At 50.5% G+C, this 27,474-nt stretch overlaps 7 protein-coding genes across 7 annotated transcripts; 3 read left to right on the forward strand and 4 right to left on the reverse strand.

Moving 5' to 3' along the window:
- Positions 1-386: 386 nt before the first annotated feature.
- Positions 387-1,614, forward strand: EAH_00024050 (hypothetical protein, conserved; the record flags this gene model as incomplete). Its single annotated transcript, XM_013393091.1, has 3 exons — positions 387-555; positions 1,005-1,288; positions 1,399-1,614. The coding sequence occupies 3 exons, from the start codon at positions 387-389 to the stop codon at positions 1,612-1,614; spliced, it is 669 nt and encodes a 222-aa protein (XP_013248545.1).
- Positions 1,615-2,359: 745 nt separating this feature from the next.
- On the reverse strand, positions 2,360-9,984 carry EAH_00024060 (NAD(+) ADP-ribosyltransferase, putative; the record flags this gene model as incomplete). The annotated part of the gene is made up of 29 exons (XM_013393092.1): positions 2,360-2,431; positions 2,579-2,647; positions 2,838-2,974; positions 3,070-3,208; positions 3,312-3,413; positions 3,651-3,836; positions 4,050-4,205; positions 4,308-4,391; positions 4,553-4,604; positions 4,713-4,768; positions 4,880-4,986; positions 5,110-5,180; positions 5,338-5,427; positions 5,545-5,778; positions 5,934-6,042; positions 6,144-6,240; positions 6,456-6,626; positions 6,742-6,852; positions 7,124-7,232; positions 7,482-7,526; positions 7,757-7,858; positions 8,036-8,054; positions 8,179-8,263; positions 8,756-8,845; positions 8,962-9,033; positions 9,160-9,223; positions 9,381-9,528; positions 9,621-9,759; positions 9,904-9,984. The coding sequence occupies 29 exons, from the start codon at positions 9,982-9,984 to the stop codon at positions 2,360-2,362; spliced, it is 2,997 nt and encodes a 998-aa protein (XP_013248546.1).
- A 1,327-nt stretch (positions 9,985-11,311) lies between these two features.
- On the reverse strand, positions 11,312-12,404 carry EAH_00024070 (ribosomal protein L27, putative; the record flags this gene model as incomplete). Its single annotated transcript, XM_013393093.1, has 3 exons — positions 11,312-11,504; positions 11,637-11,873; positions 12,394-12,404. The coding sequence occupies 3 exons, from the start codon at positions 12,402-12,404 to the stop codon at positions 11,312-11,314; spliced, it is 441 nt and encodes a 146-aa protein (XP_013248547.1).
- A 3,432-nt stretch (positions 12,405-15,836) lies between these two features.
- On the reverse strand, positions 15,837-16,624 carry EAH_00024080 (hypothetical protein; the record flags this gene model as incomplete). Its single annotated transcript, XM_013393094.1, has 2 exons — positions 15,837-16,199; positions 16,448-16,624. The coding sequence occupies 2 exons, from the start codon at positions 16,622-16,624 to the stop codon at positions 15,837-15,839; spliced, it is 540 nt and encodes a 179-aa protein (XP_013248548.1).
- A 1,000-nt stretch (positions 16,625-17,624) lies between these two features.
- Positions 17,625-19,484, forward strand: EAH_00024090 (hypothetical protein, conserved; the record flags this gene model as incomplete). Its single annotated transcript, XM_013393095.1, has 2 exons — positions 17,625-19,071; positions 19,402-19,484. 2 exons carry the CDS (start codon positions 17,625-17,627, stop codon positions 19,482-19,484), a joined length of 1,530 nt encoding a protein of 509 aa, XP_013248549.1.
- A 572-nt stretch (positions 19,485-20,056) lies between these two features.
- Positions 20,057-24,085, reverse strand: EAH_00024100 (hypothetical protein, conserved; the record flags this gene model as incomplete). The annotated part of the gene is made up of 7 exons (XM_013393096.1): positions 20,057-22,158; positions 22,302-22,484; positions 22,600-22,719; positions 22,904-23,041; positions 23,285-23,503; positions 23,656-23,679; positions 24,049-24,085. The coding sequence occupies 7 exons, from the start codon at positions 24,083-24,085 to the stop codon at positions 20,057-20,059; spliced, it is 2,823 nt and encodes a 940-aa protein (XP_013248550.1).
- Positions 24,086-26,860: 2,775 nt separating this feature from the next.
- On the forward strand, positions 26,861-27,406 carry EAH_00024110 (hypothetical protein, conserved; the record flags this gene model as incomplete). The annotated part of the gene is made up of 1 exon (XM_013393097.1): positions 26,861-27,406. The coding sequence occupies one exon, from the start codon at positions 26,861-26,863 to the stop codon at positions 27,404-27,406; it is 546 nt and encodes a 181-aa protein (XP_013248551.1).
- Between the last annotated feature and the right edge of the window lie 68 nt (positions 27,407-27,474).

A 27,474-nucleotide genomic window follows, 5' to 3' on the forward strand; every position in this document is an offset into this window, starting at 1 on the left:
GCCATGCTGAGTTCCAGTGTCAGCTGAGCCAGACTCAGGCGGCCCGCTGAGACGCTGATGAGATTGGTGCGCCGTGTCCGCCAGCTTCTCCCAGCTCATCTTCTCTCTGCGTAGATGGAAGTACTCTAAATATAATTAAAGTGCATTGTTCCTAAGCTTTTATGCGGCAACATCGTTCCGAAGCAGTTGGCGACCTCCCGGTGGACCCAAACAGAGCACGCCGATTGCGCTGTGCAACATATGACGAGCAGGTGGTTGAACCTTCCCACAGGTTGGGTTTAATCAAGGAACTAGCAGTGGTAGCTGTGGGTTGAGGTAGTACGACCTCAAACAAGGCGGCGTGGAGCGGCAAGCCAGTGCTGTCAGCACATCAGGACGGCACCACGATGGACGCTCGCGCACCCGAGGGTTCTCAGCAGCCTTTGGTCTCCCCGCAACCTCCGCTGCCTGGAACCGATATAGGGCCCTCACACGAGCTACCAGAGCAAGGCTCGAGCAGCACTGACCCCAGCAGTGGTCTGGTGCGCCGGCGGGCACCCGAACAGATTGTTGTGGGTGAGATACGACAGAACTTGGATGGACTTAAGTCCGCCATTCTCAGTTACTATAGCCGCCTATATTCACAACCCGGAAGGTCCATTGAAGAAAGACTTGACTTGCTAGCGGCACCGTTGTTCTCGAACACTGTGCAAACAGGGCGATTTCAACCTGCAGGCGCTGCCCACAGCCGTAGAAGAAAGCAACCGTTCATTGCATTCCCACCACCAAATACATGCGTAGACTTTTTGGAAGAAGGAGGAAAAGGTTGGTCATGTACTACTGGGCATGCATAGTGAACACACCCAGGTGCTGCTGCACTTGTAGTACTGCATATAGATTTTTGCATGCACTGGGTTAGTAAAGTGAGCCGTGTTAGATGACAGCGCTCATATTTCTCGAAGGTATCTGGCATTCCGTATGAGCTCGTCAGTGTCCATTGTACTTGTTGTTTGTCACAACTTCAGGCACGAAAGATCCAGCAGACACGGATCTTACTGCGGCACAGAAAACGTTTTACGGGATTTCGCAGCTGCCCGGACAGAAGGCATCCCCTGAGATGAAAGGCTGTGAAAACCTCTTGGGTCGCTCGCTGGAAGAAGCTCATGGAGGCCAGATAAATGAGTTACTAGGAGATTTACGTTCCAAGTGCACCGCTGCTTCCACAAGGCTGAATACGATAGCTGACCAGCTCGAGCGCGAGTGTGAAAACCCCGACCTGCGAGAATGGGAGTACACGACTTACCCGCAGGTTTGTCTGCGAGAGCCATTCCCCCTGCAGCTTTTACCCCTACTGCTATGGCCTGTCTTCATAGCTCTGCGTATTGAAGTTCCCTTGTTTATTCTGGGCTCGTGTTTTAGCCTGAAAATGTAGTAATATGCAGCTTCGACATGCAGGCGATGTCTGTTGCAGGTTCGCCGTCAACCATATCTAGGACGGGACCCGCAGTTGCGGCGGCATCTGTTGACCATCTACCGCGACCTGTGTCACCAGTCGCAAACGAATCAGTTGAGAATCAGCGCAATCAAGAGCAAGCTCAAAGTGTTGAATTTCCACACCCAGTCCGATATGATTAAGTTGAAGTCCGATCCGCGAATTGCGTTCTGACCTTGTGGCTTATATGCGTCAAGGAGGGGAAGTACGCAACAGGGCAATTTAGGATTAGCAGTGCTCAGGTGACTGCGCTCTTACGTAACTTAAGCTAGTGCCAAGTCACCAGCTTCACATCATGCCCTTTATGTGAACATTCCTGCTGTGGAAGGGACCAAACACGCGCAGCAGCAGTCAGTTGAAGCTGTTGCAACGCATTGCGTCAAATATCTTCTATCTACCCATCGACCTTCTCTTCTGGACAGTACTCTTATTTTGTTTTAGTCTGACCTGCGATGCCCCGATACTGGGCTTTCACTGCTATGTTCCTGCTGCCAATCCGACTTCAACTCACAGACAACTGGCTTTTTGCTCTAGTGAAAAGCAGGATGTGGTGCTATACTAAGGCGTGCTTACGCCACAATTGACAGTAGTGGTGTTGCCATGCAACGCGCCTTCTCGCGCAAAAACTTGACGCTTGTGCAGCATTCTTTGCTAGCTTGTTTTGACAAGGAAAGGTCTTCCTGCAGTGCTCCACCCCGTGAAGCACCTCCCCTGGCTTCCAACGGCACGGGTCAAAGGTGTACTACTACTGCAGGGAGCCTTTTGAAACAGTTAGACAAAGCAATACAGAAACTCTCGCATACCCGTGGCTCTCTGGCAGGCGTCACATATGCAACAGCTGTGCAGGAGGAAGTGCTGAGCATCATTTGGTGCGGCCGCACGTTCAGCTCAGATGGAATCCAGGTCAAACGACGCAAACTCGAATTCAACGTGAATCAGGTAGCGAATCTTGATCTGACGCTGTGGCAATTTTCGCATGCATAGCCGCACACGGTCACCAAGGTAGTAAACAGTAAATATATTTACTGTATACTATATCTGAAATGGGTACGTTATCACAATGTGCAGAGGGAAATGCAAGGGTGGGCGCATGATGCTGGAGCTTACCGGGTCGTAAATGACGTATTCGTTATACATTAGGGCCGCCTCAGGACTCCCGGGCGTGTTGGCCTTCAGCTGTGTAATTAGCATGCACAATGCCTTCACTTGAAAGCCATTCTCACGGCAGAATAGTTCATGTGCACATAGGTGGGACGTCACTGCATGTTTCACTCTCAGCTGTTATTAAAACACGAATCCCTCAGTGCTGCGCATTAGGTTTCAACTGGAAGTCTGTGTTGTGTAATTCGTGATGATTCCCTCCTACCTCTTCGACAGCCTTTGTATTGTTCCAGCTCTTTCCTCCGCAAACGCGCACCGGCTTTCCATCAATGACAGAAGGAATCTCGAAGTCAGAGTCGGGATTCGGGCACATGCGGCCCACCCCGTGCACGCTGTCTTGCCCTGCAACAAACACAAGCTCCAACGAAGATTGTAGCAGAAATGCCGTCGAGCCTGCAATGCAAAGGAAGATGCTTGTTTAGCCGCAGTTCACTTACCATCACTTTTGCACTTGGCAGCCGCTTCATAGTCTGCCTCAAGGAGCTGACGCTGCCTCCCCAGTGCCGCCTCACAAAGGACTAGGAGGCCATGCGGTTGAAGGGAAGACGCGAAGCAGTACTGCGACGATTTGCTAACCTGCGTCGCAACGGCTCGTGGGGGTCACCTTACTAAAGCTTGCTTTCCCACACACAAGGCCCGAATAAGGAGTTCTTTGCCAGAAACGAACCATAGAACCTACCATGTCGGCAAAATAAATCCCCTTATCAAACATGTATCCGGACGACGGCGCCTCTGGGGGAGCAACTTGCAGGCCTTTCGCGAGAATACTTGGCCAGTTTGTCTGCGCCGCACAGGGCTCAATCTCCGACAGCAGTTACTCAGATGGCGAACTAAAACAGCCCAAAACGGCTCGCACAAGGGGAACCAGTGGCATGACTACATAGCGAAGAAGCTGACCCCCAGCCAAGGAAAAACCCCGAACCCATGGCGCTCTGTCGCCAATCACATAATCCGCTTTGCATGAGGGTGTATTGCTCGTACAAGGGCTCACACAGAACTGGGAAATCAAGAGGCTTACCAAACGGGAACCGTGCCACAAGAGCATGCGGTTGTCCACGTCCTTGTTGAAGCGTTCCGTTTCACCTTGGCGATCGCACTTTAAGACACTCTGGATCTTGAGCTTCCACGTATTGTGGGTCGGTGCGTGGGTGTCGGATACAAGTCGCTCCACCAGTTTTCGTTCTTCATGGTTTTCAGGAAGTGGCTAAATAAAGCAATCAGCAAAAGTTGCAGCGCGCTTACACGCACGTTTGAAGCGGGGATTTAACATGGGGTGAGAATTTTCTGTACATGGGGGCATAGCAAAGCTCCCTAACGGAGCCTTCTCTCAGGCGTAACAGTACAGCATCGCGTGCAAGGCCTAGGAAAGCAGGAGAATAGTTCTCTGCAATTAGACAACTCAGAGACAATCGTGTACCTCAAGTTTGCAGCGCAGCTGCTCGTACTGAGCATCCAGTGGGTGCTTGTCTCTGGCGTTTAGCATAGCATCCGTCAACAAAGATTGCGCAATCGATATCTGCAAGACGACAAGAGAGGGATGAGGACGGGCTGGGAGGGGTAAATCACCAAAGTTCTGGCACCCAAAAGAGAACCGTTCAAACTGTGCAGTTAGCCATGCGTCGGTTGAGCCCTAATTTCTGTGCCATCAGGATTTAAGAATTAGCTAGAGTCGCACCTCTAACAGTTGCTCCATCATTTCGATCTTGGTTCTCAACTTTGCCAGTGAGTCAAGAACTGGAGGCTTTTCGGCATGACTGAACTGCAGGATAACCACAAAAACAGACAAGGTTGCTCCTCATAAATATATATACATATATATATAGTGCACTGAAGGAGGCTCCCATTTTCTTGTACGAAAGTCATTTGGCCAGCTTCCATTGACAACGAAGGACCGCCCACGAGATGCAATTATGCGCTTACGATGTGAGGTATTTTGATGTAGAACCGGTTCGTCGCATCCGCTAGCCGCGTCCTATTTGCACACAATGCAGTCCATTTTTCGCGTGGATCCGCGCTAAATCCAGCCAACTTTTCAAATTTCATTGAACTGCAATGGAAAAGAAGCGCCAGGTCTGCTCACTGATGTTTAAGTGTGTTAATTTTCTCCGAGTCCTCGCGGAGGAGATTTTGAATTTCCTAAGCGTAGGCATAAGGTAAAAAGCAATGCCCTGTATTCGTCCCTGGGTACTGGGCTTCACAAAGTCTCGTGAAGAGGAAGCGTGAGGCCGTTTAGGGGCCTAGCAGTACCTGAAGAACTGCATAGCCCTCTTGCAGCTGACGCTTGGAAATGGAATCGATGGGGAGCTTCTGAAGGTTGAGGTGCTGTTCGGTGAGCAACTTCTCCGCCAGTTTGCCTGTGGAACAACATGATGTGACTCCCAAACAACCCAGTTTGCCAGCGCCACCACCGAAAACCTTCTTATTCTGATTAGGCTAGGGCAGATGCGCCAACATTCCGGGCATGCGCAGGGACATACGGTCAAAAATGAGCTCCACGATCGTTTTCACCGCTGGGGGTAGAGTGCATTCAGCCACGGTGCTGCTGGCGCTGCATTAGACACGCAGGAACTATTCGCAGGCATGCTGAAAGAAAAAACCGGCGTACAAGAGGCGCCAAAGTATTGGACCCACAGTGACAGCCGCAAAAGCGACAGCCACAAGGATCTAGCAACTGAACAGCCCCTGCCTCATATTACGCGCATTACCTGGCAGCTTCAAGCTTAGCCCGCTTTAGCTTTGGCTCCTGCGTTGCCCCATCTTCAACTTCATAGCCCGCGAGTTCCACAAAACCATACCTGCGCAGGCGAGACGCATTTGCACTAGCGAAAATGTCACATCCGCTAATGCCGACGGCTTGGCACTTGGGAAATTCCCGCACAGACAGCTTTGGGTACATAGGGAAACAAACTCACCTGCCAGGTTGCTGAACGAAGTTGAAACGGTCACTCCATTGGGTACCTGTCAGTCCCATGAACTTGGACTCAAATGCGTCTACGGGCGACACATAAATAGCCGAATTTCGAAACTTCCCGTTAACGGCAAATCGACGAAGAGGAAATGATTCTGCTAGGCAACACGAAGTATAAAGCTGCTGAGCCGTCAACTTACCAACTGCGGCATCCACGTCCTGGCCAAATGACTGTTGTCTGGAGCGCAGAGTATGTAACAGGGAAGGCAGCACACAGACTGAACCAAGGCTGAATAATGGTACTTAAGCGATAATGATTCCGGGCTTATCCACAAGTAGTGCACTGAGCATAAAATGTTTCGGGCTTGAGGGTGATGCGTAGCTTCGCCGTACTTGTAGTCGTTAGTTAATTTATCATCAGCCCCAAGCCGACCCCACTTCGTGAAGAAGTGATAGGTCTTGTTAGTTTGCACGATCTGCATGGAATAATACTTGTTAATGCCTGAACACCTCAATGCAGAGCCAACAACGGTTCCTTGCACGGAGGACGAGACGAATTACCAGTAATTGAGACAGCCAGCAAAAAGCCTGAAAGTTACTGACCTGTGCTTATGTCAGTAAACTGTGTGCAGCAATTGAAGGCATTTCCATACTGGTCAACGTAAATTTGGCCCCCTTTGTTACTGAATAGCGGGTCCACCTAGAGCGCCCACTTCACACGCAAGCAACGCGGGGTCTTTCGCACAGCAGATGGCCACAGGCCCTTCTGTTTTCGCCTGTCAGTTTGTTTATCTTCTTTATAGAGAGCATCCCCGTGTCATAAAATGCCTCCGTCTTGTCAGCACCTTGCTGAAGCCCCTACATTCGTTAGCCCGCCAGCGTTATGCCACAGCACTAAGGGCACGCGAGCCATACCTGCAAAAGCGGAGAGCCCTTTGCAATAGGTGGACGCTTCGTTCGAGACTTGTCCTTTGCGCGAGCTTCGCGAAGCTGCTTGAGAGATTCGGCCGCACTTGGTAACTCGAGTGTAAGCTTTCCCTCCACGAGATAATACTGTGCATACTTTTTTTTCCGTAATAGTAGACCCTGAGGTGCAGCACCAAAAGAAACTGCCCTCCCCTGTTGCGCGTAACCCACGTGAAAGAAAATTGCTTCTCGCGAGCTTAAAAAGAAGACGCTATTGACAGCCCGCGAAGCTTACCATCGGCCGAGGATCGGGGCCGTCATCCAAGCCCTTCCATTTGCGGCACTCCGCCAACTTCAGCTTCGGCTCGACATTTTTTCGCCGGATTAAGGCTTTCACGAACGAGCACTGAACGCAAGAAATCATCTAGACACCAACAGTCGTCATATGCACCTGGCTCCACTCCAGACTCACACCAGGAAGGACGGCGTGTGCCACTGCTTCTTTCACATTCTTACAGAAATGCACCTTTGCTCGTTCTGTTTCTAGGGGTGGGCCCATTTACTCCTCGGACGCATGGCTTAATGAGAGTGCGACTCTCCACCCCGTTGTGCCAACACAAGTATTCGGGACAAAACGATAAAACATCCCATGCTTTTGCCACCATCATGTGACTCACATGCACAATAGGGACGCCCGCAGCTTTTGCATCGCGATATTTTTTCGTGAACTCGTGACTGTCCCCGTCTCCAACCAAGAGGAATGTTGTGCGCCCTTCGGGTTGCTCGCTAGCACAAGGCAGCCCAGGACAGCATAGCACACCAGGAAAACCACGATGGGAGGTGCAACAAGTCAGCTAGCTCAGTGAAAGCAGCAATATTCACAGACCACGGATTTACCGCAGCACAGAGCTTAAAGCGAAATTCTGAATTGCTGCAACACGACGTAGGTCGAGACAGCCACCCCAGCGAGCAGCGTCTTGGGGCAAGAGCTGGAGGCTGCCTAGTATGACAAAGGGAAGTTAGCAGCTGTCTCACGTGTATTCTCCGGCGTGTTTCTCGATCAAGAGTTGAAGCTCCGCTCTGAAATCACAGTCACATTGTAAACGGCCATGTAGAAAGGGGCAGCAGAATGCGAGCAGGAGGTTGAGGTGTCAAAGGCGCTTAAAGCAGGATACTGTCGGCAACAGTCGAAACAACTCAACGAACTGCCGAACTCAATCAACACATTCTACAGCCGCAGAGGCAGAGGTGTCCCCCAGGAAATTGGCATGAGCTCCTTGCAGAACTGCGAGACTTTGAAGCATTCTCACTTTGGAGGATCGGTAGCGCCTACTGATGTAAAGCTAAGCCCCACGAGTTCCTTGCCAGGAGGGATGGCCTCAGGCTCGCTAGAACTTTGTTCATTCTTGGGTCTGCACGTAGAGCATGCCAAATACCAGATGATGGCACGATTCTCCAGGCCATCTCCAGGTCCCGACAAAACAACAGTAGTAACAACAGTAGCGTTTTCTAGCTTGAAGGCCATTCCCTACTAACAACCGTGTACTGGAATTTCTTCTTGCAATCAGCAGTTCCGTTTGGGGCCTTACGCCTTGGGGGACGGAGCGCCTGAAGCAGCCTCAACCCTCACGTGAACATACAAACAATAGTGCCACCAATACATGAGAAAGCCCTTCGTATCCGTCTCCTGGTAGTTTTCAGTAAGCTACTTCTGGGTAGTGTTTGGACTGACTTAGTGGATTGCCAAGCTCCATACAGCCCTCTACGCCTTCAGGACACTTCCACTTCTTAAACACAGGAATTCGCTTTGCCTCATCCTGATCATCCGTCAAGAAATACGAACACGCACACAAATCCTCCCAGCGCATTCACGGTTGCACTTCAGTGCGCACATGGCTGCGGCAGGCACTGACTGGTGGCAACTATCGTTCAGCCATTGGAACTGTAAAACAGACACACCGGAAGCACGAAGAGCTCCTTCCGTTTGAGCTCTTCAAAAGAAACACCAGTTGCAGAATTGTCACAGGCTTCATCTGGCCTCAGTATATCCGACACGATGAACGAGAAGATGCACTTCGTAGTTGCTGATACATAGCCCTTGCAGCGAATTTCGCCCCCGTACTGCATCGAATCAGCACTTCTCTATTTTCCCAACATAGGTGTATTTTAGTCTCCCAAAATCCGAAAGTGAAATTTGGACTTCTGAGAGACACAACTACTTGAACAAGCTCTTCGCACCTGTCTCTACATGTTTTTCAGTATGCTTCATGTGAGTTTTGCAGCGACTAACTTTGTGCATTGCCACTTACTTGAACGAGTGCAGAGTTCCCGCAGATCGGGCAGGGAGGGAATCTCCCAAACATAAACCCATCCGCAACGATATGCGCTGCCTCGCCAACCTGAAAACAGCTCATGCACCGACGATATCTACTAATGCACACCTCGAAGGTGTCCCAAGAGAACGACCAGACAGAACACCTGTTTATCTACGAGCCAAGCACTATCTTCGAATCACCGATATTTTTTTCTCGTTGTAGGGGATTCCATTGGCATCCAGAATTGGAAGCAGCTGCTTCTTCGGGATTTCCTGCCAGCACAGTGGGCACAGCATGGCTGAAGAAACCTTGGATAAGCAACTGGTAGACCTACTTCACTGCAGCAGCATCTGCAGCCACAGCCTAGCTTAGTGGTATCAGCGCAGGTGAATGCCTACCACAAGCAAGGCTTTGAGACTCCAGATCGCATCGCTGCGTCTCTTCACAGCCTGAACTGCGGGGCTGTGGAAACCGCAAACAAAACAACGGTTTGCAGTTCAGTAAAAGACGCAAACAACCACAACGCGTGACGGTGAAGTAGTGCGAGGAAGTAAGAATACAAATGCAGTGCAGTGCATATATTTTGGGGTCCGATATGCGGGCAACGAGGAACGCTCACTGCTCCTCGTCGATAGTTGTGTTAAAGCTTTTTGCCACTCGAAGAATGTCGCTCCAACGCAGAGCCTGCCATACTATAGCATAGACAGTGCAGAACACCAGAGATGCGACAGTTCGTGCTGGTATGGTGCTGGCATTCTCGCTCGTGTCTGGACGCCAAACCCTTCCGGAGGCTTAGGGTTGTAGCGGACATAAGCGACAAGGAATCCTCTGTGTATCGCTACACATCTCTTCCGCCTACATCTGATTTCCTCGAGGTTATCTGTGAACTTCTTGCCACAACGCAAGTGGTATTTCAACTCGTCGAAGCCATCATGGAAGCGGCTCCACACCTTTCGTATAAAGCGCAGCGAATCCAGACCGATGCGCCCATCACACCCCTGCACACACGAAAGGTCCCTTACTGATGCATATCTGGTCGTGTAGAGCAGCGTAAATTCTTTTTATAATGACTGTGCAGAGGGAACCAATACGGGATACGGCAAGTAACCGACTGTGACTGGAAGGGATGTTTGCTCGCGAACCTTGCAGGTGGCCCGATCTGTGGGAGCGTAGTCAATTGCATAAGGGTTAGGAACGGGAGGACGCTCCGTTTTAGGCGCCATGTTTGCGAGATTGCGTTTCCTTACTGCTTACAATGGCGGCAGCCGCTGGGGGTGAATGCCAAGAAGGCTTGCGGCAATGTACCAGCTCAGTCGGTCCCCGGGCAAGAAGACCCTCTATTGATTCATCGTGGAGAAGACCATAATAAGAGATGCGAAGGTGCAGCAGTTTCAACGAAATGATTTGAGCAGTGGGTGGCTCGGCCGCGGCTGTCGGTGTTAGTGACTCTGGCAGTCAAATGACCGTAAAGTTTGCTTATCGCTTTGTCGAATAGTTATAGGAAACGAATTTGTAGAGAAATTTGGCTGAGATGCCCACTATATCAAAAATCCCGCCCGTGCATGTCTAGAGGGTGTGTGTGGGGTTGTGGTGCCACCTCAAGGATAAACACATTTGCCATGCGGCTGCTTGTTCTCATAAAAAAACCTCCATTTTCATTGAGATGATGCAGCCGCTTCTTTGTAAATCAAAATCCCCTATGATTCCCTAATAAAACTGCCACGCTGCGGACTCTCGGCGGCTCAAGTGACCACTCCCACCCTCGCCCACCCGCGCCTAGAAGTAGTGTTCTGGGGCCCCCGGGGAAAAAAGAAGCAACTCCCTAGGTCTTTCATTTGTCTGAAGTGCAGAGCGCTTCCCCTCTCACCTACCACACCTCTGCACGTTCCAAGGTAATCGAAGTGCACCTGGCATGTACTTTGTAGTATTTACCCATCTCAAAGGTGGGTTCATCGAGTGCACAACAGTGGTAGGCCAGCTTGAGTGCTTTTATCTAGTTGTATCAATCAAGCAACTGGCAGCTCGGGCGCACGTGAACAAAGTACCGTCGAGGCACGTGAGCTCTCGAGTGAGTCTTCTATGCTATGACGTGTAAGATGAACCACCTCCCTTAGCAGCTTCCTATATATATATATATATATATATATATATACATATATATATATGTATATATATACATATATATATACATGTATATATATATATATATATTCGCCACCGCATCTTCTAAAGAATGCACCCTCTAAGTGAAGCTCCAGTGCTCCTATTTGATTCCGAGAAGCCCGGAAATACCTAACCCCACCTAATGCAACTGATACACTACGGCAGCAACCAACTATGAGTACAAACCGAACAGCAAAAACCCAGCACAGATGTCTTAAAGTTCATTATGACTTATGGGGGCTGGCCCCCGAGTTCGCCGAAACGCGCACCCCTTCAACCGCCAGGCGCGCCTTCAGCTCGTCATTTTGAGCAGAAACACTTCAAGTGTTTCTTCTCAGCATCTTCCTCACCATCCCCTCCACAAATAAGACAGGAAAAAACTCTGAATTAGAACCTGAGTTTCTTCCGGAGGAAGAGAACGTCCTTTGAGACCTTGCCAGCCTTCTCGTTGATAGGATTCATGAACTTTTCATAGAAGATGCTAGCCAGAGCCTTCTTCGCAGCCTTGCGTGAGGCGCTGTCTTCCAAAGCAGCATCGGGAACGAGGGTCTTGACGTCAAAATCATTGCTGACAGTGTACCTGTAACAACATCAGCGGAAAAGAACGCAATATCGGTATAGGGCAGCTTCAAAGCAGAAATGCCATAGACGGCCTGGCATGGCTCGCGCACAAACGACGCGCAGGAACTCCCGAACTCTCTCCTCTCCTCACCTAGTGGGCATTAGGTGACGGACGTTAACGTAGCGGATGAAGGCCTTAGGACGCATGCGCTTCTGGACTTTAGTGGCGCTCATGCGTTTGGAAACTCGGAGAGGGGCCTTCTCAATTCCCGCCACCAAACAGTAGCAGAAATGACGCTCCTTCGTGCCCTCCGAGGTGCTCACCACAATACCCTTCTTACCGGCCATGCGGCCGTTCAGGACCACCACCAAGCGCCCAGGCTTGAGTCTGCAGCATAAAGAAGAAAAAGAATCAAACGCACTACAGCCAGCTACGTGAGCAGTGCGCGCTTCTAGGGCAAATGCTCCCACGAATCGCCACGCAATTACAGAGCGGCTGGCCACAGCAGAGGAGGCCTGCGCTCCTTTGAATGGAGACATGCAGATACTTCACGCGGGGACGGAGAGTTGTTGTAAACACCATCCGCAGCAAACCCCCTTCCCCGCTCCTCCCCTTTCTTTCTAAGTTGACATGTCCCGACTCCACCAAGGATGCATTACTACCCCTCGTCTACGCGTTCTAATGCAGTTGTACCCGCACAATTTCAAACCGGCCCATGGAACCCCCACACAGCAGAACACGCGGGCCCACGGGAGGCAGCCTTTCTTTCAACCTAACCACAACAATGCTTTTCCATTCAATAAACATGGCGGATTAGAAAGGAAAAGAAGCCGGAAAACAAAATGTTACCCTCCCCCACACGACCATTCTTCATGCGCGCTTGTGGATCAGGGGCTGGACGACTCACAGTTTGACCATTTTTTCAATTTCTTTCGTATAAGTGGCAAGTTCTCAATGCCTGGAAACACCTGAAAATCTCAGGTAATCATACGCTGGTCTCACGCAGAAGGGCAACACCGGCGCTTTCCCACGGCAGCCCCCTGTGAAGCGGTGCAGCCCCCTCCGACGGGCTTTTCACAAGCCCCACAGCACGAAAGGGGTCCTTAAATTTGCTGAATTCTTTACCAAAAAAATTTTGACTGTTCAAAAACATTCAAATTATTACCGTAGGCTTATTAATGGAGGTTCCTGTGAATTCTTCCCGCCTGTCACTACCACGTTTGACGAGGACGACGGCTTCCGGCAATCGAGTAGTACCGCGGGCAGTTAGAGGCTTTTGGATGCATCAGTATTTGTGTGTAGGCTGGCCATTAACGACCAAGGAAGTGCTTATCAACTATTGACGCTGTTAGTGCGTGCAGCAAAGTGGGCTTAGGACGTGGTTGCTTGTCGAGATGCCTTGCAGCGCCTAGCTTGCAACATGTTCTGTGTGAAGTTGGTGCGCGTATTCAAGTCGGCGCACACGCTGGCTGCTGAGGAACAAGTAGTGTTTAAGAACTATTCAAAGTATTAATAAACACATCGAAACGGCCTAAGGTAGGGTTGTACGTGGGGTGGACGCGCAGCAAGTGTTGCAGCAAGGTGCGCTGCAACTCACGAAATGGGGTCTACTCTCCTCAGTAGCGCAGGAATTTGAACGTTTGTGTCCAGAGTGCTCCGATCGTGGATGGAGGCTAGCTGCTGTGTGGATCACATAAATGTTTTGAAAATGGGGACCGCTGCGAGCTGCAAAGCACACAGTAGTCCTTATTTGAAGTCAAGGATTCTTGAAGGTAAAAGGCATCCCACGGTTCAGAACAACACGCGAGAACTCAGGTACGGGTGATCCCGGGAAGATCTTCTCGAGCGGGGATCGGACACACTGCTAAGAAAAGGCAGATTTAATCAACCAGTTCGTTCGGAGACAATCCTGCACTACTGAATAAAAACGACTGCAGGTGTCCTCAATAAAATCGCGATTAAGTAAAAGTTTCCCATGACCACAATTGACGAACTTTTACACCCCTTGCAGGGTCCACAAACATGCTTTTTTGTTGGCTTCGCCGCAGGGCTTTTGCATGCAAGTGCATCCTGATGACCAGCACAATACTGTTGCCCATCTCCGCATCCGCAAGTTAGTTGCTAGGGCACTGATGAACCCAAGACCCATACAAAAGTATGGGTCTTGGGTTCATCAATGCTTTAGCAAAAATGCAATGAACGCTCAATCATGATTTCATTGGCCAAATCAATGAGGGATGGATAGTTATCTGTAAGAGCAACATGCTTATGTTCAGCCAACAGGATCAGGAGGATTTGTAGAGCATGCAGTGTCCACCGTATTGCTACGCGAGTAGCGATAGTTAAAAAAGATTCGCTTTTCCTGCAAGCAATGATTTGCCTCGGTTCAACATCTGCTGTAGGGACAGCAGAAGTTGAACCAGTTTCGGCTGAGGTAGAGGCCATTTGGATTTTCCCGCTTGCTCCTTCCACTTGCATGCTTGGCCTCCCCTCTAACGGATCTACCCAAGTAACGCAAGTAATGCAAGGAAATTGTTTGGACGAAAGCCGAAGAACAAGGCCCTATACGACGCGTCAGGTGCCTGACATTTTCCCCACTGCTTGCGCTTACCGATTTGGATAAGCCATGCGATGCCACTAACATACTGGCATTCCATGGTGCTCCCTAGGCAAGCTGGTGGTTTGAGAGAAGCAATAAGTAATTGCCGGCTATTTACATCATTTTCACGGAAAGAAAACAAAAGTATCCGGTATGTTTGGAGCTCTAAACGCTCTCGTGGGAAGTTAGGAAAGGTCGACGCTGCATACACGGTGGGCATTTCTTTGATCAAATTGATATCCAGTCTTTGGCACACACGTGAGGCAGGGTTTTCAAGATTTCGATATCGAAAGAGTTGGGTGGGGAGGCTGCCGTCGAAAGCAGAACTACATCATTGTCAAGAATACCATGGGCACCAACCTGGTCGCTGGCGCACTCTCCGGAAGCCACGGGTCAGGCACTTTTCTCCAGGATTGCACATATCATCGGTGATTCCTGTTTCCTTCCTGAATTGCATTATTCTTATTCCCTTCACTTTCACACTACTTCCGTTCCTGCCAAGCTCAACCAAGGATGCCGTGTTTTGCACTACAACATAGAAGGAGAACTTCTGTGGTACCAGACGAAGCGTGCACTCCGCCGATTAAACGTTCTAGCGTCGCCTCGCACAGACGTCGTGCGCAAAATGCACCACTTTGCTCTGCCTAACCACTCTGGTGATGGCGGAAGCGGTTGGCCAGTTCCTTGTGCTGGCGTAGGATGCCGCCCTCGTGGAGTGTACCTTTGCTTGTTCGGAGTGCCGGTAGCTAAAGCCGCAAAAGATTCTCAAATCTACACTCCTGTAGAGTCTTAGGATTCCTATTGAGTCTGGAGATATATGCCAACTGATAGAATTTACCACTATTCGGATGCTATGATAGCATTTGTGGCCTCGTATACATGCTCCATAACCATGCCTAATTCATCCCCCGCTCGACTTCATTGACAGCATTCGTTACCCACGTCTCGAAGCCAATGAACTTTCAGAAAGGCCTCGCTTTTAGTGAAGAACTCTATCCATTTAGGGCATTCTCTCGCGAATTCATCACGCTTATTAATACCGTCCACTAAATGACCAGCGGGAGGCCGACACAGTCAAACTGGGGGCTTCAACCGCACGCTTGTACACTATTCACCACCCTTTACGCAGTCACATTCGTCAAAATAGCTTGGTTTAGCACCTTATGAGGGATGGATTTGCAGTGCAACAGTGCAGTATTCGATCCGTAGTTCTTCGGCTTCCTTTCTCCGCACCGAAATATCGTTCTGTGAACCTGGTTGCTGGTAGTATGAAATGGCCGCCCGCTATGCGCAGAGTAATGGCTTGCCTCTGAGGGAGAGTCTACGGCAACGCCTCTAACTCTTGAATACATTTTTGAATATTGGCGCCAAACAACAGACAACTGCGAGGCTACACCTTCCACTTTACTTCGGGCCTTCAGATGCTCTCGGAGCGGATTAAGCGAGGTGTCGAGGACAGAAGAGGAAGAAGGAAAGAACGCTGACGAATGAGGTACAGAGAAAACGTTGGGGAGGAAAGGAAAGGAGGCGGAGAAGAAGGAAGGCAAGGAGGAGAACAAGGTAAAGATAAAGAAGGGTAAAGAGATCAAGGAGGCTACAGACGACGGGGTGCAACTGAACAAACAAAAACCGCTCTGACTGGGAGAGTCCCAGCAGGTGACTGAAGGAAGACAAGCCTTTTTGTACACGCCACTGTCAAATGCCTGGGAAGCATAATTAGCCGCCAAGCACTTCAGTATTGAATTGCAACTCTAGCTCCAAGCCATCCGTCGTGCCCAAACGCGCTCTCCTCGAACGCAACAGGTCGCAAGATCATTGTGAACGAATGCTAAGACAAGATTTCCAAATGGCGAAGCTTTGCCGAAGGGGTAACCGATTCTGAGAACCAGCCATTCAACATCTTCAGAAGAAGCCTGCAGCAGAAGGATCTTCTCTAGGAATGCCTCGAAATCTTCGTCGAGGTCGAGGAGAAGAGAGAGAACTACACCACACCTTACGAACAGTTCTCCTATGACATCAGCCTTGGAAAGAGCGAAGGTGCTGATCTGCTGAGCTGCTGCGGTCCCACGGCGGCAGGCAGGCAAAAGCCTTTCCCTCGCTCTCCCCACCCCTTGCTGAAAGCGCAGGCACACGAGAGCGTGTGCTGGTTGGGGCAGAGGGGGAGAGCAAATGTAGAACGGCGTGCCTGAAGCTCGTACGTGTATTCCTATTTACGTGCAAGCTGGCTACTGAGCAGCACGAGTTTAATAATTTCCGCTCTTGGTACATGCATCACAAGGGGGCTTGGGCATCCTTGAATGTGGGGTCATCTTGTATCAGGAGTTGAAACAAGATGAGTTGCGTTAAAACTCGCGCTGCCTACTCTGCAAGACCTGGAGATTACCCGCAGACCGTCATGAGCTGTAATCGAGCCACAGGACTTGCGGCGATGTTTTCTTTCTAAGAAGAAGCTGTTCTCCCCTCCAGGACCCAGAAGCTCTGCGCACAGCCGTTCAAGGGCTGGGGCTGGCGCAGAGGCGGAGAGGAGGCGCCCTTGCATGAGTTGCAGTGCACCTCGTTACGACGAACGATGCCAGGCAGTTCGCATGCAAGCACAAGCCAGCTCCCATTTTCCGTCTGAACTAACTCTGTAGGGAATTGCTGTACTTCTGCTGCATGAAGGCTGCCTAAGGAGAAGTAACGGTTCATGTACCAACTTATAGCAGACCATGCCACAGCACCAGCCCCAGGCCTTGCGCCGCTATGCCCAGGAAGGAACCAAACTGGATGCTAAGTCAGCTAATTTTTTGGGAACTCTTCTGTGCATTATTTTGACTCTATTGCAGCCCACGAGGGTCGTCGGCTAACGTCGGGAACTCCAGTGAGATGGTGCCTACGTCGCGTCTGGTTTTGTTTGGACAGTACGCCAACAATATCTATATATCTCAGGTCAGGCCCCCACCATTTTAGGAAATTTCCCTGGATAATTTGAACTAGCCACGGAGGAAGTTTGCACATGAGCATCAATCTACGTCTGCTGTTTGCAGAAGGTGCCGCAGGCGACAGCGGCCCCGGGCCCCCAGCGGGAGCTTCCACGATCCTATCTAGGCATGCGAAGACAAACTTAGGAGGAATTCCAATACAGTGTATTCACCTAATACTTGCATTGCGCTTGTTTGAGTGGTGAGGGAACTTACGAAATATGCTAAAGCCTGACTGTTTGTTCATGCAGGTGCAGATTCCCGGCCACTGTTCGCCGTGCATCTCTTTCTTGTTGAGGCCAGAATCGGCCGTCCCCACTGGAGGAAAAGACTGTAAAAGTTTTTGAACTCTTTATTTCTACCCAGGGGAGCTCGATAGCGTAGACATTCACAGGAGAACAGGCGTCCTCTGGCCCCTCGGTGCCTCGTGCCGAAACCCGTGGTTTCGGCGAGGGGGCTGCGTGTTTTTCGGCAGTTGCCTCCGTCAGCAAGGTTTCAGCAACATCTGTATGTAGGCGGGAGTTCTAGGAAGGTGGGAATAGGGCGACAAGAGAAGGAAGACATGGAGCAAGAAGAGCCATGGCGGCAACCATCGCTCCACCCGTAGGTGGGCCGTCGCCGCCCTCGACAGCCGCAGCGAAAGACAGTACTTCAGGGGTGCGCCGACCTCTACACCTTCGTCTAGGTGTGGGGAGGAAGGAGGCATCCCCGGACGGGCCCTTCCATGAAAGCCTGTCAGAGGACGATAGTCGTGGAAGTGATTCCCCACGCAGCGGTCCTCAAACAATGACTTCCTTTCCATGTACGCAACATTCTCCACCCTCATCTTCCCAACTAGCATACTTGGATGAAGCCCTTCCTTTCTCGCTCTCTAAGTTCCGCGAACGCAGTAACCGAGCCGAAGCCGAGCGAAGGAGTCGCCAGTGGCTCTCCGGTACCTTGGCTTTGTTGGGGGGGGTGATGGCCGTGTTTTTCGCGGCGTACCAACTACGGTTTGCCTTACCAACGCTTAAGAAAGGATCCGACTCGAGCGTGTCTGCAGGGAGTTCGCGCCCCTATGATTCGACGTCTTCCCCCTCTGGAACAGGCGCTGCTCCACCGGGGGTCGCCGGTAGCATACAGGAGGCTGTAGGATCCAAAGTTACACTCCGGCGTCAGTGGATGTTTGGAATTTTCGCAATTGCACTTTCTATTTACTCCGCCATGTTTGTCTCAAAGCTGCACGCATGGATACTGGGCGTGCGCCGCTGGTTGCATCCCAAGAAACATCGCCTACCCCTGCTCACCGAGGTCGAGGAGGAATTTGCAGAGCTGTACAGTATTAAAGAAGAGTCCGTGAATACAAAGGATGACTTTGGTGGGGCCGATCCATTGGCCATCACAGCCATCCGCAAGTGTCTGAATGACTACAGAGCACTCAGCAGGGGCACCCATCAGTCTGCATTTGCAATTTTCTTCTACCTCGCAGCGCAAAGTCGGAGGCGGCAAATCGATTATTCCTTGTACAGAAAGTTGTGCGACGCCCTCCATGCAAAAGTGGAACAGAACAGGCCAATACTGAGCGAAGAAGTTGCCGAAGTGCTGACGAGACAACGCGCGCTGCGGCACAAATACTGCCTCATGAAAGATGACATCACCTTTGTTTTACGCGAAGAAAATTTACCTCCTTGCCTTTGTCAGGAGGAGCTAGAGTTTCTCACCAGAGACTTCCGCCCAGCATTGCTCGAGCTCGCCAACCACACTATATACAGCCTAGACATGGATCGCAGGTTCATTCATGCGTTCGTCAAGGTGCATAGCAGCTCCCAGAATGCGTGGCATGAGGATGAAAACGCATCAGATAATACTCCGAAGGAGACAGCTGAGCAAGAAGACCTGCCGGATTCGTTGCAGCAGAGAGAGGACCAGCAGGCCGGCGAGGAGGAAAACAAAACCACTGCCGAAGACCTGACATCCGAGAGCAACAATGAACTGGCAATGCATGAAAGTCAGTTTTGGGATGCAAGAAGAACCCTCTCCAGCTATCGTAAGCACACTTTTGTGCCAAAAGTGCCCGACTTCGATCGCTGCGGGACACCAGCGTTGCCACTATCCTTGTTTGCATACTGACTCGCGCTGGCGCCTTGAGGGGCGCGAATGTATTTTAATAAGGACTCATTTTTCAACCCATACTTCGAGCTCTCGTCACTACGAGAGTAGCGAAGCAAGATGCAACTCACCCACAATACGGACTTCCACAAGGACGAGACACCCAAGTGAAGCGGAATGGGCAGAACAGACGTGGTGCAGAGCGACAAGAAGCTTTTAGGGGTTGCTAGTAGACGTGTATTCGTGAATTTTTGTTTCCCGGCGGCAGCTTTTGCAGGCCATGATTCTAGATGTACCCTCATTGCACCAACGTCGGCTGAAATTCCGGTACTCGCTGGAAGTGCCGATTGACAGTGTTTATTCTGAAATGTAAGGACTGACAGTTACGGCGGGTTGCCCGTCGCAGTAAAATCCGAAGCCCGCCGCAGCAAAGGAAATATTAACTTTTTCCAGTAGTAGCGTTGTGCGCACAGATACTCGGGCAACTGGTGAGTTCAAAGTACTGAAATTCCTGGTCTTCCCAGTGGCGCACAAACTGTCAGTCACGCGATTTCAGTGAAAGAATGGTTTATCAAACATCAGCCTTAATGGTCTATCAAGCTGCAGCCTGATCCCTTCCAGTGTGCCTTAAGAGCACGCAGTAGGGGACAAACATAGGTAGTCCAAAGCAGTCAAGGGTTATTCAAATATAGAATGAAACTCTGCCATTGGGGCGGCCTTCAGACTACTAAGCTTCGGGCCTGGCCGCCCGGAAAGCTTGCAAATTTGCCAGCAGTAGCGCTCTAACAGGCTGCACTAGCAAGTTCACCGCTCTCCGCCTGGCTTACATTTCAATGCAAACGCATGCACACTTCTACGCACACTTCTGTGCAATACCGGAGAAGAACAGAGCTCACTGGAAAGCCATAAATGTCGGTTAACTTTCACTCTGCGAATAACGTGCGAATATCTTGCAACACGTCATCGGGATCCTCTAACGCTGCGTCACCTTCTTCTCTTTCAAGGACTATGGTTTCTTCTAACGGCGGATCCGCTGCATTCATCAGCAATAAGAGGTCCACCGGCCCACCATTTGTACTCTTGTATGCAATACGGAGTTCCCAAGGCTGCCTCCAGTCACACTCCCTTGGCAGCGGACTGCTGAGGTGCTTCAGCTCTGGGTTTTGAAATCCTACTCGAGCACGAGCACTTTCTACCACAACAATGGGAGAACCCCTAAATGGCTGGTCGATCGTGATGTGCATAACGCAATCGCCATATAACTTCCAAAGTGGGTCGTTCCCGTAGTTCCCAAGAAGTTCCTCTAGCCGACCGGCTTCCATCAGCTCCCTGGGGACAGCCAGCGGCCCTGGGTTCAGCTCAAGGTCAACCAGTAAGCGGAAAACGGAACCGTTTCCTTCTGCAACTTGAAACCTCGAGTAGGGCCCAGCCATACACGAATCTGGAAATGGTATAGTTTCCACTCGACGGACAAGCGACATACCAAAAGTGCCGTAGTACTTGAACCATTTTAATAGTTCGCGACCACGCGAGCACCGTAAGGCTGGCTTCTCCAGGTATTCCACAGTCAGGGTCCTTTTCGTGTTGTTCACATGGACTTTTTCAATGCGTGCCACTCTCCCCATAATCTCTAATTTCCTCCCCTTTTCAAAATCAACAAGCACCTGGCACTTCTTCGGCTCCACTGTGCTGATGAGAGGACTTGAACTAGGGACACGGCGGCGCAGCCTTCTGTTAAATAGCATCAATCCTGCAATTGCAAGAGCCCCGAGGGCCACCCCTCCCGTCACTTTGAGCATTGTTTTGTGTTCCTTCGCAACAGCCTTAGTCCTTTCCCAAAGTCTCGGGCGGTCTTGTCGGATATCCGTGCTGAACGCCATATCCACTGCTTTTGGGCTCTCACGCTTGCTGCCTGTGGCATGCAGAGGCCTGGACACATGCGGCGCCAGCTCCAAGGAAACTTCCTCCTTGCTGCTTGGCGGAGAGCCTGACTGCATTGAGCTCGGCTCACTCTGGTCGGGCTGAGACTCGGGAATTCGAACTGCCTCCCCACTGAAGCCGCGGGGCTGTTGGGACCCGCCTTCCCTGGGGGGCTCCTCATCTCTTAGTGAGGCTTCTTCAGGCTCCGTCTCTCTTCCTCCTATCCCCCCAGTGGCCTCCTCATCCACCGGTGCCCCTTTGCTCTCCGGACTCGAAGCCCGCGGGCCTTCCACAGTTGGCTCTGCTTCAGATACCGGGCCTGCTGAAGTTCCCTCAGATGCAAATTGCACTTCAGAGTCCGAAGGCAGTTGCAACTCTGCAATGATGGCGTCTACCTGCCTAGAAATATCATCCAATGGTCCCTCCAATGACTCCACTGTGGTTGATACAGTGCTAAGACTCCCCTGGTCCATCCAGTCTTCATCGAGGGACGGCACCCAACGCGGTGCAACTCCAACGTAAGGAGAATATTCCAGGAGGTCTTCGGTGGATTCTGGTATTGGTTTTCCTGGCAGAGGCGGTATAGATGCCAATAGGCTCTGAGTTTCCGGCGAGAACGAGGGGGCCTCCTCCACCTGTGGAGAAGGTGTGGGCGGCGCAGGACCCTTTAACAACTCCTTTATTTCCAACAGCCAGTCACTTTCGCGAGCAGGATGCAGCTCTAGCTCAGTTTTCCCTTCGGCTTCAGACGTAGACCCCTGCGAAACTGGTATTTTCAGTTCCAACGAGGGCCTCTTCCGAGTCTTGGGGGTCTCCATTGACTCAGGAACCTTGATTCGATCAACGGTCTCAACCGGTTGATAAACCTTGAGTTGTTCAGTGACGCCTGATGTTCCCTCCTGCGTCTCTTGATGTTCAAGAGAGATGCTCGCTGGCGTTGATGCCTGCGAGATAGGCGGCGGGATGCGAGATTGCAGAGTCTCGATCGTCGTGGTATCCTTTGGGTATGCAGGATAGCGCGGCGGCGACTCAGCGGGAGGAGCCACTTGGTGTGTCAACAACGAAGGGTCGTGCTTCACTTCCTGCGCTAGCCGTCGTAGTTCCGCTGAGTTAAGCACAATCAAGACGCAGCTACTGCTATACAGATTTGATACGAACTGGAGGAAGCACGGGGAATACACCGAAGTGCCCTGGAAAGGGCACAGCGCAGCGTTACAAGTGGTAAGTGAGAACAAAGGGAACCCTTACATGGTCCTATGCTCAATTGATTTGCAGTTCTTCTTAGCAGGTCCGTCTTTGTTGATGGCACCGTTTTGTCTGCAAATTTCAACCCTTCCCCTGTAATTGCTATTACCGCCTTCATCAACTCATCACGGGGAATGCGCCCCTCCGAAAGCTTCTCTTCCAGCCACTGTTGCAGAGTAGCCACTTCTGTCGTCAGAGGACACAAAGCAAACATGAAATGACTGCGGTTAGACAAATCAGTCCCTAAGGAGCAGCCAAGCCTGTTCCGACATTTCGGAAACTGAGCAACACAACCGCTTACGGATCGTTGCATCGCCATCTCCTAGTCGCTTTCTCAATTGCCCTAGCGCTTGGCGAGCTGATGGTGGGGAATGTATACTGCCAAATAGTTTCCCAGAAGGCGAACTTTTCCTGAATCCACCTGTTGATGGAACGCAAATAGGTGAGTGATCAAACGCTGCAATGATGATACTGGAGCGGAAAACTACATCGGCAGTGACCTCATAACAGAAACACGGAATGCCTCTAGCAGTCAAGACACATTTGTTTGGTCTTGAACAAATAGATCTCTAAAATGCCTACAGTCTTTTGAAATAGAGACTTACTTTTGGTCGAAGAAGCCGCAGAGGCTGGAGATCTCGCGGAAGGCCGAATTCCAGGGGAGGAAGGCCGAACTCCAGGGGAGGAAGGCCGAATTCCAGGGGAGGAAGGCCGAACTCCAGGGGAGGGAGCCCTGCGCCCAGCTGCAAGAGCTCGCACACCACTCGCCACACAGCGTCCAAAAGCTCCACAGTTGCTTTTGGAAAACCATATTGCTGAAATGAAATCCACTTCGAGACATATTCATCACGATGTCCGAGCTCGCTGGCGATCGTACGCACAGTTCGTATGCACACGCTTCAAGGTCCGCCCCAAAAAAGTACTGACACCTCAACCAACATGTGGCCAAGACGCATCTAAAAGAATGGATGGGCATGTATACTTACTTGCATGTCTAGAGTCATGAGCGGCAGGTGATTTTTGCTGCTCAACCCCTGCAGGACGCTCAAGATCAACCGTAACAGGACGCTCCAGTTCAACCGTTTCAGCTTCACCAGCGCTTACGTCGTCTGCAACACACCTCAAAGCACTTTGCCGATTCGATAACAAGGTCGATTCACGGTCCTTAGAGGAAAAGACGTCAACGGGGACTACGCCATGCCCGTCTGACCCGTCAAGCAGAAATTGTTTATTGCCAAGAAGGAAAGTAAAGTGCTAACAACCAGTAGCAGGCTTGGGACAGGAATCCAAAAAGCCATGCAGCACTGCCCTTATTTGACCATAAGAAGAGGGAGATACTGTTCATATAATAACTAACCCTTGGGAAACGCAGCAAATGTCCCTGAAGATGCAGCACAAAGCAGAGCAATAACTCGGCCTATATGCTAAACTTTCCAGTGCATTTGCCCCCCGCGTCAGTAGTACTTCCCACTGCCCACACCCAGCCCACTTGGAGAAAGGGAGTACTCTCACCAGTTAAAAGAGGCGCCAAAAACAAAAAGACAGAAAGGAACAGGAAGTCCGACCCCCATATTCTGCGCGGACGCGAGCGTACTTGACTCATCTCCACTAGAGGTACACCCACAAGTCTATTATCTGTCCAATAATCCTGGAAGATCTTCGCCAAATTAAAGTGCACTGATCAAATAACTAAAAAATCGTTCAAATTGTTCGAGACCGGGCATGAGACCACCCGTCACTCAACGGTCACTTGACGTGATGGCCGACAGAAGTCGGCTACCCCACATATTCCCCTACTAAAGTCAAAATTAAAAAGAAATTACGTTCCTCGCACTCTGGTTGTCCTAAAGCTAACAATAAAGAACGTTGCATGCCGACCCTATCTAAAGGCGTCTCGATCGATCACCCTCTTACGGACCCGCCCCGCTTTCGGGCTCTGCTCGTTGCCCGTCCAGGCAACGGGCAGAGCCGGAGAGCGGGGCGGGTCCGTAAGACAGAGCGCTTTTAATAACGATCGCTGTTATTAGTTCACAACATATGTGCTTTATGAAATTTCTACAACAGTTTGGGATGCGCCAAGAATTGCCAGTTAGCAAGCGGCGCCCGCGAGCTCGAGACACGAGGAAGCAGAACCTCAAATGCCGTTGCGAAAAACTATGCTTCTCCAAACACGCTTTCCGAAGCTTTGCATTTGCTTTAGAAGGGGAAATTTGCTTTCCTCTCAAGAGTCGGTGGCCCAAGTGATATAGGGAGGGCAGAGCGACTTGAGCCAACTCACCGGTGAAGGGGAAAGCTGTACCAATGTACCAATCCTGAAGTGAGGGGGGCGATCAGTCATCTCCGCACAAGAAAGGGTGAAAAGCCTAAATACTTAGTAAATGTTGCGTCTTTCTCTCTGCACTAGTGGCTCGCACATCCCGTCTCCTCTGCGGGCACCATGGAAATATCAAAGGATCAGGGGAGGTGCTTGAGGGGAGGGCGGGTAATATGTCTTGACGCGAGATAATTCGCCTAGGTTCTTTCAAAGTCCAAATGATTGTGATTTAGGCTTGAGGTAATTGAGCTGCTGGGGTTTACCGTCACTCTCAGGCTAATGACGGGGTTTCGATAGCACGCCGATGATACTGGTAATGTTGTTGAAAACAATTTTGCACAGATAGAAAACTTGCGTGCAGTTCACCACCTAGAGTTATGAGCAAATTCAGTAGAGGTTTTTCTCCCTACACTGAACTGAAGCTTCAGCTGCGAAGAGGATGTGCTGCGTGTAGCAGCGGTGCTTTTGGGAAGCTAAAGCTAGAGGCTGCGCACTACATTGCAGGCTTTTTTATAGACCAACAAGACGACTGGAGGAAACTACGGACTGTTACTGAGCATCGAAAGCGATGCAATCTTCCTTGAAATGACAGGGGCATCCCTGTAGCAGTCAAATCCAGTTAAGATAGAGAAAGAATTGTAGCGACTACCCATAGTGGGCGGATTATGCAAAGAAAAATGTGTATTCCTGAACTGTGAATGGGCTAACGGAGCTGCACAAAGCCGTCTTCATCATGCCATCCACAGTCACTACTAGAGGACAGTTTTGTTCTGAGTGCAGTGGAGGCAACCGTTTTCACTCTAGAAACATCATAAACCTCCTCGAGATACATGCGGCGAAGTACTGACATACAAGAAAGTGAAAATCTCAGTACTGCTGCTACAGCGGGACTCGCAAAATCCTCGATGCCGTCGCTGCAATACAGAAGCGCCGGTTTAGAACGGCGTGAGAGACGGAAGAGCACGATGAAGTAGACAGCGAACAGACGTAAGTCCAGGTTGCAACACTCTTGCACAAAACCGATGCAACTCAATTGAAACCTGCTGAATGCCAGCAGAATAAGCCTATGGTTGGGCATATGGGCAGGACCAGGTGAGCGGCGCCACAGCGCCCTCCCCCATGAAGATAAATATGGTGTTCGGTCTTAAAACTTACGGTTTCCCATAAGAAAAGGAGATACCGTTGTCGTGCTCCAGCTTGCATCTCCCGTTTCAGTGGGGTGCTGTCCGTCGCCTGTGGCGTCGGCATCGAAGGTGAGTAGCGCATACGGGTACGAACGCGCGGAGTATGCAGAGTTTCGGAGCTCAACAACCCGTTGAGAAACTAAGCAAAGGCCTTCAACTCAAGTGTTGAGAATTCCAGGTTATTCATTCAGCAGGCTTGATTCTGCGTGCACACGACGAGAGACGCTGTGGCGTTACCAGCCTGCAGCAAATATGCATCCTTCAATAATTGTGCATCAGAAATCCTGGAAATCACAAGATTAAGGGGAAAGCTTGACTTCATATTCTAGTTTATGCGGGGACTTCTAACGGTGCATTCGTCTCGACCGGTGCCCTACGGCCTGGCCAGGGTGAGCAGATGATTTCACTCTCAAGCAATCCGAGGCAACCAGCCGCTTCTAAACGGTCCATTTATTAGCAACTAAAATGTTTTATCTTGAAGAGGAAGTTTGATTCTGTCAAACTTTTAATGAGTTTCCAAACTGCTCGGTTTGCCTCGAGGCAACCGTGGGTCTGCAGCTTGCTGCATGGCATCCAGGGGTACCTCCGCCTCACCCTGACGTTTCTACGCTAGAAAAAACCCAAAAGTCTCTTTTTATTCCAGGATTCGCAGAACTTTCACCCCCATTTCCTGCGTAATCGGGACATATGCAGCCACGAGACCACTGGGCATCATCGTGGAGTGTCAGTCGGCAGCGGTCTACCGCGCATCGTTTGCACTTCGCGTGTCCGCAAAGGGGGAAATTTCGATGTATTTACAAGGATTTTCAATTGATGCTTTGGTTTTGCTTGAGAAAAGCATTTGATTTCACCTCCATCGGGGTCGTCGCTGTGCGCAAGCGCTTCGGGGCGGGGGCTTGACACAACCGAGGCAGAGGGCCCAGTGAATTTTTCGCTTGGAAGTTTAGGGCAAGCAAAAAGCTTTCCAGAGTATTGTTTGTTCTCTTTGAAGAGAGCCACCGGCTTGCTATCATCTCTCCTTGTGGTTTGTCTTGGTGAATACATCTAGAACACCTCGCACGAAAATGTCAAAGTGCAACTGCAACATTAGGGGAATCGGCCCCTTTAACCTGGCGGCCTGCGTTGTAATATTTTCGTTGTACAACATGTTGAGTTCTACAGTGGAACTGTGCGCAGTAATGAGGAAGAACGCTGTCCAGGGTGGCTCGGATTCAGTCGCAGCCTTCAATTTTTTCTCATCGTCTTTCACCATCATCGCGGGCGCTTTGGGTGTCCTCTCAACCGTCACAAAGTCTCACCGATTTGTGTTGGTAGTCCTAGTTGTGGCGATTATGACAATGGTATGCGACGCAGGGGAGCTGATAGCCAATGCAACATCGGGGGCACCCAGCGTGTTTCAGTTCATCATGACGACCTTGCACTTCTTGCTCAACTCCGTGGCCATGGTGGTATTTCTGTCGTATTATCGCGTTTTAAAAAAGGGAGGAACGGGAAGAGAAAGAATGTCGCCTGATGATTTCAACGGCTTCGAGGACGCCTCCACAGATAGCGGAAACAACCCCTTATCCAGTCCCAAAATGGTTACAGAAGACACTCCATTGATGGCCTAAAGTAGAAATAAAATGGGTTTTAGCTTTGTTCAACAGATATATACATCTATTAAATATATATATATATA

Source organism: Eimeria acervulina, genomic scaffold (genome assembly GCF_000499425.1).
Source record: "Eimeria acervulina Houghton genomic scaffold, Eah_scaff187, whole genome shotgun sequence".
Classification (NCBI taxonomy): Eukaryota; Apicomplexa; class Conoidasida; order Eucoccidiorida; family Eimeriidae; genus Eimeria; species Eimeria acervulina.